We start from the raw sequence: 11,426 nt of genomic DNA, 5'->3' as shown, positions 1-11,426 counted from the left end.
ACCTCTGGGTCTGAGCACTCACCTCTTATGATATTTTGAAAATGTCATTTCTTGTTTTATTTTTCTTTAAATTTCAAATAATCTTTATAGGAAGAGCCGAGCGCATGCCCTCCTACTGGTCTAGCATAAAAGGAGTCTAATGTGTAAGACAGTCAAATCACAACGGTATAATTTGATAAAATTAAAAATTAATTAATGTAATTTCTTTTGTTATAAAATAAATCTCAAATTGTGAAAAAATATTTAGTAGAATATTTAAGTCAGATCGTTTGCCTTAATATTTGTTCATTGCTCGATTAGTAGGCAATTTATTTGCTTTCCTCTAGGAGTGACAATTGATGTTGTATCATTTGAGTTCGTGTGGGGGTTACTCGGGCTAGTTTCATGAAAGACTAAGCCTCGATTGGCATAGAAATACTCTCAACTCATTTCATGTTATCATTAGACATTTTTTAAATTTTTATATAAAATATAATAAATAATTTAATTTTTTCAAATATCAAAATAATAATAATATTAAAAAATAATATTTTAACAATATTTTATTCAACTCATTTAAAACCATCTCATCTTATTTCACTATCTAAACGAGTCCTAAACTTTAACCAGATCTAAATAATTAAATGAGTCATTCAAGTTCATGTCATTTGAGTTCATGTCGAGTCAGTCGAGGTTCGTGGCGAGTCAACTTATTTTTTCAAGTCTGCGTGCACTTAACATTATTACTTACATTTTCCAATAAATGTATTAAAAACATAATTAATATATGCTTTAAGTTGTTCCTATACAAGGATAAAAGATCTACTATACATTAGCAATTATTAATTAATAAGTAATTAAAATTGATAACAAAATATAAATGTTTTATTTAAAAGTTTGCAACGTTAAATTGTTTTAAATATTTTTCTGACTTATTAAACATGACTCTAAATCTTTTATTATTTCTCCTAGAAATGATATATTTTATCATCTATATTTTTTATTATTTACATAATTTTTGTTTCAGTAAAGGAATGTTGAAAATAATTTTCATCTCATTTTATTTTCTTTTCTTTTCTTTTCAAATATTATTTAAATATAAATACTTTCAAATTAATTATTCTAATTTTTTAAATTTATAAAAAAAATAATTCAAATTTTTTAAATTCTAAAATAAAAATAATATCTATGCAGAAAGCGCACAAATAGAACCAAATCCATCATCTGACCTAGGGGTGGGCAACAGGGCCCTGCCCCCGTTGCCCCGCCCCGCTTCCGCTCCTCCCCCACATGTCGGGGCGGGCAACCCCGCTCCGCCCATGCAAGGAGGGCCCAACTCTGCCCCGCATATAGGGCTAAGTGGCGGGGAAGGCCCAACCCCACCCAGCATTTCCCTCGTCTCCATTATATATATATATATATATATATATATATTTATATTTTACGTTGTTGCGTTACGGCCTTGGAGAATTTTTTCATTAAGGGTGAGTGTGGATGTTTGGTAGTGGGTAGAAGTGTGGACTCTACGGTTAAGCTTCATTCCATTATTTACTTATTTTTTGAAATTAAAGTGTTTTATTAGCAAAACATAAAGGTAGACTCACCAAAGAGAGAGAGAGAAGAGGGAGGGGTGGGGGAAGGGGGGTTTGGGTTTTTGTTATGTTGCTAGTTCTAGAAAGGAGAAATTAATGGATAGAAGAAGAAAGATACGAATCTGTAATGGAATTTTGACAAGAATTCTCTAAATAATACTGATGAAATATAAAGATAGTTGGGTTTTCGAGGAACCCTAGCCTCCAATGTTCTGAATAAAAAATACAAGATAATCGATACCCATGACTCTGCTGCCCCACTACTTATATCCCTTCAACCCACTACTAACAAACTCTGACATTTCCCGTAGCAATTACAAAACAGAAAGCAAATGACAGAAGTAAAATAACAGAAAGTAAAATAACATAAGGTAAAATAGGATAATGAAACGGTGCGTTCCCAAATGCCTTAAACGGTGTGCTTTCCCCTCCTCGATGCTGTGTGTTTTGGACTCTTTTTTCCCTGTTTGTAAACGACCCCGTATAACCCAAAGCTTTGACTTCCTTTCTCCTTCTTGACTTCCAGCCTCAGACTCTTTTCGAATCCCTAACTCCACTTCATCTCAATGGCTATTCCTTGAGGTCATAACAAGCCCCCACAGTTAGAGAACCTTGTCCACAAGGTGGGGATGGGTTTCCTGCAACTTCCATAGGGGTTCCCATGTGTTATTCTCGGTGGTGGCTCCAACCCATTTTATGAGAACTTCGATGATGGCACGACGGCCATGGCGCTTGACCCTGCGATCCATGATACACTCCGATTCGGCTTGAACTTCACCGCTCGCATTAACTGGTGGTAATGAAGGAAATGGCTGGATCTGCTCGCCGAGCTTCTTTTTTAGGCTGGAGACATAAAACACCGGGTGAATTCGGGAGGTAGGAGGTAAGTCCAAACGGTAAGCTATCTTGCCCAAACGTTGGACCACTTAGAACGGCCCATAAAATCTTGGTGAGAGCTTGAGATTGTGACGAGGTGCCATTGATTTATGTCGATAGGGTTGGAGACGAAGGTAAACCCAGTCCCCAATTTGGAACTCTCTTTCTGTCCTTATTTTATCTACATATGCTTTCATCCGTTGTTGAGTAAAGTGTAAGTTTTCTTTCAGTAATTGCTTGATCTGTTCTCTACTTCGTAAACACTGATCTACTGCTTCATTTCTTGCGGTGCCTGGAACATATGTAGTGAGTTTAGGGGGTGGGTACCCGTATAAGGCTTCAAACGAAGAGACCTTGGTAGATGTATGATAGGAGTTGTTGTACCACCATTCCGCCATAAATAACCACTAAGTCCAACCCCTTGGCTTAGCCCCTACATAGCATCTAAGATAACATTCTAAGGTCTTATTTAGTGCATCGGTCTGACCATCAGTTTGGGGATGGTAGGCCAAGCTATAATTCAATGTAGATCCCTATAAGGTGAACAAAGAGTTTCAGAACAAACTCAAAAACAGGGGGTCTCGGTATGAAATGATGGCCTTAGGGAACCCATGCAACTTGAATACCTAGTCCAAATAAACCTTAGCCACCCCAGCAGCATTGTAAGGGTGAGACAGGGTTATGAAATGCCCATATTTGGTCAAACGATCCACTATTACTAGTATTACACTTGCCCCTTGAGACAGGGGTAACCCCTCGATAAAATCAAGTGATATTTCCTCCTCCCAAGCTTGGTTAGGAACTGGAATGGGCTGTAACAGACCCGTTGGGTGGTTTGTCTCACACTTATTCACTTGGCAAATGTCACGTTCCTTCACTAGACTTTTAATATCCCTCTTCAAGCCTTTCCAATAGAAATCTCGCTTCGCCCTTTGGTATGTCTTAAGGTACCCTGAATGGCCAGTCTATTGGCTGTCATGTATGTATTGGAGAATCTTCTTCTTAAGTATGAGGCCTTGCTGCAAAGCATAACCCTTGGGCACCTCTTGACCAGCCTGCAATTTTGCTAATAACTCTTGCATTTCTTGCGAAGTAGTATAACTCAGTTTGAGTTCTTCAATCCAAACAGGTGTGGGAAATGATATGATAGCTCAAACTGCCTCTTGTAACTCAGAAGAACCCTCATTCCTTCGGGAAAGAGCATCCGCCACCCTATTTTCCCTCCCATTTTTATATTCAATCTTAAAATCATAGTCCATTAACTTAGTCAACCATTTCTGTTGTTGAGCTACAGTCCCCACTTTCTAGTCTAATAAATATTTTAGAGCTTGTTGATCTGTCCTAACAACAAAGGACTGTCCAAGAAGATACGACCTCCATTTTTGCACCGCCGTGACCAAGGCTAGAAGTTCTTTCTCATATGTTGACAATGAGAGTGCCTTCCCTTTCAAGTCCTTGCTCAGAAAAGCAATAGGTTGGCCCGTTTGCATGAGTACTACTCCTAACCCAATTCCACTTGCGTCACATTCAATTGTGAAAGGTTTAGTAAAATCCGGAAGCCTTAGGACTGGGGGTTGTGTCACTGCAGCCTTAAGTTGGTGAAAGGCTATTTCTGCTGCCTCATTCCAATTAAAAGCATTTTTCCTCGATAATTCCGTTAATGGGGCAACAATGAGACCATAGTTGCGAATAAATTTTCTATAATATCCTGTCAAGCCCAATAATCCTCTTAAAGACTTAGTATTTGCTGGAATTGACCAATCCAGCATTTAGGCCACCTTGTTTGGGTCGGCTTTAACCCCTTCAGTAGTAACTATATGGCCCAAATACTCGACCTCTCTCACCCCAAAGCTGCATTTAGATAATTTAGCGTAAAACTGATTTTTCCACAGCACCTCCATAACCTGCCTAAGGTGGCATAAGTGTTCTTCCTCCCCCTTACTATAAACCAGATATCATAAAAAAAAACTAACACAAATCTTCGGAGAAATGGTTTAAAGATGTCATTCATTAATCCTTGAAATGTCGATGGAGCATTGGTGAGCCCAAAGGGCATCACTAAGAACTCATAGTGGCCTTCATGAGTTCGAAATGCAGTTTTGGGTATGTCTTCCGGTACAAGTCTGATTTGGTGATAACCGAACCTCAAGTCCAATTTAGAAAAAATCACCAATCCATGTAATTCATCTAAAAGTTCTTCAATAACGAGTATAGGGAATTTATCCTTAATCATCTCCTGATTAAGGGCCCTATAATCCACGCACAAGCGCCAACTACCATCCGCCTTGCGCACTAAAATCACCGGGGATGAGAATGGGCTAGAACTCGGCCTTATTACTCTTGTTTTTCAACAAATCAGTCACAATCTTTTCGATCTCAGATTTTTTATAATAGGGGTATCAGTAAGGCCGAGTTGAGATAGGAGGGGTTCCCTCCTTGAGGACGATTTTATGGTCATATTTCCTTGTGGGAGGTAATTACGTGGGTTCTGCAAAAACTTTGTTAAATTCCTCCAGCAGGAGCTGCATTTTTGGGTCTAATGGTTGCTGTTTAGTGGGAACTGGGGAGGTAATTAACTGCAGAAATAGTCCCCTACCTTTAATAACGCTGTCCCGTAAGGCCTTCTTCCCCCCCTCAAACGAATAGCTACTTAACTTCATACGCAATAGTTGAATTAGTTTCTCCCTCCAAGTGAACTTCATGGACAGTTTAGAAAAATCCCAAATGATAGGACCCAAGGTCACCAACCACTAGATTCCTAAAACAACATCACATCCACCCAATGGAAGTAGGTAATAAGATGGGTAAAAAGAATTACCTTGAATTTTAGTGGTTGCCTCCTTACAAAGTCCTTCGCTATGGATGGTATCTCCATTGGCCACCTTGACTGACAGCCTTGCTGTTGAATCTACACATAACCTTGTTCTCTTGCTCACTGATGGGTCCAAGAAATTGTGGGTGCTCCCAGAGTCCACCAAAATACCAACTTCTCTCCCCCAATCGTTCCATAAATTCTCATAGTATTTGAAGTAGGAGTTCCTATAATAGCATTAATCTAAATCTCAGGTCCCCCTTGCGCAAAAGGCAACCCTATCCTTTCCTCAAACTCCGTAGAATCATAGAAAACCTCATCAGCCTTCTCCCCTTCACCCCCCTTCACACCCTTGCAGCAAATACACCTTGGGGGATTTACATACATGGTTAGGGTGTCATTTCTCCTCACAATGGTAACATAATCATTTTTTTCTTTTTTCATCCATTTGTGTAGAGAAAACCTTACGTAAAGGAACTGTTTGTTTGGACCCCGTGGCCTCCCCTACTGAATAGTTTTTTTCTTTCCATGGTTTTATAGCTTTGTTTATACTAACCAAATACTCCTCTTGTATTCTTGCAAGGCCAAATGCTGCACTTAAGTTTAAAGGATTCAGCAGACGAAGTGTAAGACGAATCTCATCCTTGAGCCCACTAATGAAGCAGCTCAACTTGTGAGCGTCTGGAAGCCCCTTGAGCCTATTCGAAAGTGCTTCAAACTCATCTTTATACGCTGCTACCGATGAAGTTTGCTTCAGCCTCTTCAGTGCTTCCATGGGGTCGTTCTACGCAATGGTTCCAAAACGCGTTTGGAGGGCTTGAAGAAAGGTCTGCCAGCAAGTAAATTGCCCTGTATCTTCTACATCTCTATACCAAACCAGTGCTTGTCCCTCCATGTGGTATGAGGCCATGAGTAGCCTTTTGAGCTGGAGATGTTTGATGAAAGTCAAAGTAGTATGTGGCCTTAAATATCCACCCTTCTGGATCTGCACCAGCAAAATGTGGAAAACCCAGCTTGATTCCCCTCATTCCATACCTTCGATGGTCCACATTTTCCGCTTCCATGTCTCCCTTTCGATGGGGTCCTCTGTTTTGATTAGCTACCACTGTACGCAGCATATCATTGGTCTGATTTTGGGTGGCCATCATAGCCCGCATCTGCTCCCTGAGCTCCTGTATCCCTTGTTCATGTGCCTCAACTTGCCTTTGGATTGCCTCGTGTTGCTGTTTGGCAGTCATTAGGAAAGGTGTCTCTAGATACCAATTGTTATGATACTAGTTGTAGAAAGGAGAAATTAATGGATAGAAGAAGAAGGATACGAATCTGTAATAGAATTTTGACAAGAATTCTCTAAGTAATACTGATGAAATATAAAGATAGTTGGGTTTTTGAGGAACCCTAGCCTCCAATGTTCTGAATCAGAAATACAAGATAATCGATACCCATGACTCTGCTGCCCCACTGCTTATATCCCTTCAGCCCACTACTAACAAACTCTGACATTTCCCGTAGCAATTACAAAACAGAAGTAAAATGACAGGAAGTAATATAACAGAAGGTAAAATAGGATAATGAAACGGTGTGTTCCCAAATGCCTTAAACGGTGTGCTTTCCTCTCCTCGCTACTGTGCATTTTGGACTCTTTTTTTCCTGCTTGTAAATGACCCCCCTAATAATCCAAAGCCTTGACTTCCTTTCTCCTTCTTGACTTCCAGCCACAGATTCTCTTCGAATCCCTAACTCTACTTCGTCTCAATGGCTATTCCTTGAGGTCATAACAATGCTCGCCGGAACTTAAAGGAGCTGAGAGAAGGAGACGCTAGAGCCTTGGAGAAGAAGAAGCTGGAGAGAGGAGAACGTGAAGGGAACTTGAGAAGAAAGCGTTCGGCGACGGGAGGAAGGAGCTGCTGTTTTAAATTTTGAGGGTAGAAATGACAATTTACAGTTTGCTTATGTGGAGGGTGCGTAGGTGTGAGGCCTCCGTTTAGATTTGTGATTTCCTTTATTTCGTGTCACACGTACGTATTGCACTGGGCGCGCTAAATACGAGCCCTACTTTGCTCAAATGTCATGCGGCTGCAGGGTTGTGTCGCTGCCCAAGGAATACTCACCCACTCACACTTCCAACTCCAAAGAATCTCTTTCTAGGGTTCTCGTCTTCGGACGAACAGGTATCATCCTTTTTCTCTTCACAACATTTAATTTTATTTTCAGCCTTCACATGTGTTCACTCTTTAGGCTCGATTCGTTTTTTCATCGAACGATTTGCCACGAAATGTTTCATTTTATTTCGATGGATATTTATGTTATTTTTGTCGGTTAAATTTCATATCTGAGTACAGTTTTAGCGTTTTATTTTTTATATGATAAAGTTTTCTATTGATAAAAGGTTGTTTGGTTCAAAATCTGCTTTTTTGGTTTAGGGGAACATGAACAATGGCGTTGGAAAACGATGGAATGGAGGGGGAGAGGAAGATGAGGATGAGGATGAGGAAAGTGGAGGCCCTGATGGGTGGCAGATAACTTACGCAGATGAGAGGTCATGGGAATCTCTGCAAGAGGACGAGTCCGGACTTCTTCGCCCCATTGATAACAAGATACTTTACCATGCTCAGTATCGCCGGCGCATTCGCTCCCTTTCCTCCCAGGCAACTACAGCTCGTATCCAGAAGGGCCTCATTCGCTATCTATTCGTTATTATTGATTTCTCAAGGGTACTGAATTCATATCACTCGACTGCTCTTTTATTCTATGTAATTCCTTTTCAATTATGTAACTGTGATCGCCAATATGATCTGCGAGAGAGAATGTATTGGTTCCAATTCCACACATTGAGAAATGAAGTTAGTGGGGTAGGTAAAAGGTGCATTTCTGCAGTAAATACTCACTTTTAAATTGTAAGAGTTGCTTCATTGTGTTTTTGGGGTTTCCATTTATGTTCGCTAAGGCTAATGACCGTATCCAGGTGATTACAAAACTATGTAACATTTTTCTGAACCTTTAAAGATTTACCATCCAAAGTATCTAAAAGTTCTTCAGTGAACTTGAAATTTCTCGTTTATAAATTTCTAACCTAAAAGGAAAATGCTTTTTTTTTCTTCGAATTGAGTATAACTTTCAAATTAATATGCAATCCAGCAGTATATGCTTTCTCATGGATTATTGTGAGCCGGACAATGCATAAGCCTAAAAGGCATGTCAAACATATAAAAACTGCTTAAAGTACTAGAAATCTGGCTTGTAATTGGGAATTAACTGCACTGAATACTACTTTTGAAAATAAATATCTCTGCTGAATAATGACAATAGTAGATTAGAAGACAAGGATTTAGTTTTTTTGCAGTTCTTTTGATGAATTATTATTCTCCGTACTCTCTTTTGATTTTCCTTCCTATATGTTTAGGCAGCTGGAGAGACAGATTTTCGGCCAAGCCGAATGGTCGTGGTTGCAAAACTCGTTGAAGCTTTTATTAGAGAGTTCTTTGACCAGAATCCACTTAGTCAGCTTGGTCTGGTGAGTGTAAAAGATGGGGTTGCTCAGTGCTTAACAGAGCTTGGTGGCAGTCCCGAGTCCCATGTGAAAGCTTTGATGGGTAAACTGGAGTGCTCTGGTGAGTCCTCCCTACAGAATGCCCTGGACCTTGTTCATGGCTATCTAAAACAGATTCCATCATATGGTCATCGAGAAGTTCTTGTCTTATACTCTGCTCTCAGTACTTGTGATCCGGGTGATATAATGGAGACTATCCAAAAGTGCAAGAAGTCAAAAATTAGGTGTTCAGTTATTGGTCTCTCTGCAGAACTATTTATATGTAAACATCTGTGCCAAGAAACTGGGGGCTCGTACTCTGTTGCATTGGATGAGGTGAGATCAACTAAGTAGTGGGTGTTTACAGACTACATTGGAACCAAAATGATTTAGTTGTAGTATCAAGGAATGTGAGCACAACTGCCATCTAGATGATGTAATAACTTATAGGGGAACGAAAGATTGTTTTCATTGGAATCCACTTAAGTCTAAAGGGGTCCAAGAAAGTGACATTGCTATGAGAAATTATGGTGTCTAATTGCTCCTTACTGTATTGTTATCATATTTACTTATTTCTTTTTGGTGCAGGCCCACTTGAAAGAGTTAATACTGGAACATGCTCCCCCACCTCCAGCAATAGCAGAGTTTGCCATTGCTAATTTGTTAAAGATGGGGTTCCCACAGAGAGCAGCAGAGAGTTCTATAGCAATATGTTCATGTCACAAGGAGGCTAAGGTTGGAGGGGGTTACACTTGTCCAAGATGCAAAGCGCGTGTATGTGAGTTACCTACTGAATGTCGAGTATGTGGGTTGACACTTATTTCTTCACCCCATTTGGCGAGATCATATCATCATCTCTTTCCAGTAGTACCATTCGATGAGGTGCCTCCATCATTTCTGAATGATGCACATAACAGATCACCAAGATCTTGCTTTGGCTGCCAACAAAGTCTTCTAAATCCTGGTAAGTAGTTGTCAAGGAAGAAAATATATAATTTTGCAATGATATTCTATGATTAGTAAAGCTGATGTTCCATCACTCGCATGCGTGTGCACGCATATGCAGCTGAATCTTATTTCTCTATACAGACTAACTTAGAATTTTGGATATCAAAATGGCAGAGCATAAATACTCTTTTAGTAAAAGTTCTATTGTGTGTGATGCTTCAAGGTGTTCTAACTTAGTTAAATAGAACATTTTTTATTCAATAAATTTAGTTTTTAGTGCGCATCATGCAGGTCTCCGACTAGTTGAAATAATGAGTAGAGATTTAGAAGAAATCTAGCAGCTAATTTTGGTATTTTTGAATCCGACAAACCTTGGAGTAATAGATTTCTCATGGACATATTTATGATATACATTCCACAAGTTTTTTTTTTTTTAATCAGTTACATTCTACAAATAATTGATATTTAAGTTTCATGAAAGATGAGATAGGTCTACGTAGTTTGCACCCTTAGGATAGTGCTGTAGTGCCTCAATTTTGTCGTACTGTAACATCACAGGCTATATAGCCTATGGGCAGAAGGGTCAGGTCTGATGTATAGAAACAAGAACTAGGATTGGACAAGTCGTGGAACGATTTCATATTTGAGATATAATGATGTCTGAAGAAAGAAAGGAAAGAAAAAGCTGATAGACTAATATAAGCTAAGCTACTGGAATCTTTGAAGTGGCTAGCTATTAAAGTTTAAAAAAAATCCCTTGATTATTTTTTTCTTTCCTGAAGTTTGTATATTCTATATTTGTCTGTGAGTGCGTGGCATGTCCTACACTTCTCGTCTCACCCATTTTCAATTACCTAATTTTGACACAGGAAACAAACCTGGCCTTCGTGTTTCATGCCCAAAGTGCAAACAGCACTTCTGCCTTGATTGTGACATTTACATTCATGAGAGCTTGCATAATTGCCCTGGTTGTGAGAGCTTCAGGCATTCCAAGTCAGCCATTGCCAGTGAAGAATGATGGTTCTTGTGATTTTAAAATCTGCTGCCCCAAAAAAAAGTTTTATTTCCTCATGCCTTCACGAAGCAGGGTCTTTTTTGGTAACTATTCCAAGCCAAAGTAACAAGACAAATAAGTGTGCGCTTTTGGAACCATTCTGAATACCTTTCAATTTGGCCACACAGGTATGGCCTTGATTCATCTTTGAAGAAGGGATGCATAATGGCTGTATGGGAGAGAGAGAGATGGTCATTGGGACCAACCGTGGAAAGAAACCAAGTTGGTTATTTTTCGGCCTGTATTTCCTTGATGGTATTTGTTTATAAGTTCTAAGAAATAAAGTTTTTACTCTTGAAGCTTTGTATTCTTTGATGTCTCCTGGGTTTTGAATGTACCTCAGTAGCAATCCATTTCATCACTATCTGTTAGTGGAAAGTTTTCTCTTTTAGAATATCACAGATGAACTTTTATCTTTGATTGTTTCATATGGTGATGAACCACGATTTTCAATGTTTGTTTAGCTTGGCTTGTTTTGATGCTCTTTGTAATATTGAGGTCGCCATTTTAAGCATTGGTTTAATTTCATTGGATGCTCCTATTGATTCCTGAAAGAAACCGCCGATGTTAACAATTTGGAACATTGATGCTTTCGAGTGCCCTCTAATAGATTTTAGAGAGTGAAGGATGAAGCTA

The 11,426-nt window shown here is 39.3% G+C and overlaps 1 protein-coding gene across 2 annotated transcripts; it reads left to right on the top strand.

The window, feature by feature from the left end:
• Positions 1-6,849: 6,849 nt before the first annotated feature.
• LOC108990087 (general transcription factor IIH subunit 2) lies at positions 6,850-11,207 on the top strand. Of its 2 annotated transcripts, XR_004798337.1 has the most exons (6): positions 7,008-7,430; positions 7,683-7,973; positions 8,663-9,124; positions 9,377-9,752; positions 10,606-10,834; positions 10,919-11,207. XR_004798337.1 is itself a non-coding variant. In XM_018963938.2 (5 exons), the coding sequence occupies exons 2-5, from the start codon at positions 7,689-7,691 to the stop codon at positions 10,752-10,754; spliced, it is 1,272 nt and encodes a 423-aa protein (XP_018819483.1). In that variant the 5' UTR covers positions 6,850-7,430; positions 7,683-7,688; the 3' UTR covers positions 10,755-11,207. The 2 variants fall into 2 exon arrangements, 1 of the variants encoding a protein (XP_018819483.1); XM_018963938.2 differs by having other exon boundaries at positions 6,850-7,430; positions 10,606-11,207.
• Positions 11,208-11,426: the final 219 nt, after the last annotated feature.

The sequence above is a fragment of the Juglans regia genome, chromosome 14, assembly GCF_001411555.2.
Source record: "Juglans regia cultivar Chandler chromosome 14, Walnut 2.0, whole genome shotgun sequence".
Taxonomy (NCBI): Eukaryota; Viridiplantae; Streptophyta; class Magnoliopsida; order Fagales; family Juglandaceae; genus Juglans; species Juglans regia.
This window is presented reverse-complemented; position numbering and strand designations above follow the sequence as displayed.

Bases quoted from the DNA above. Each gene is read 5' to 3' on its own strand.
- LOC108990087 (XM_018963938.2), top strand. From the start codon at position 7,689: ATGAACAATGGCGTTGGAAAACGATGGAATGGAGGGGGAGAGGAAGAT. The intron at 9,125-9,376 runs GTGAGATCAACT...TTTTTGGTGCAG, and splicing joins ACTCTGTTGCATTGGATGAG to GCCCACTTGAAAGAGTTAAT. The intron at 9,753-10,605 runs GTAAGTAGTTGT...ATTTTGACACAG, and splicing joins ACAAAGTCTTCTAAATCCTG to GAAACAAACCTGGCCTTCGT.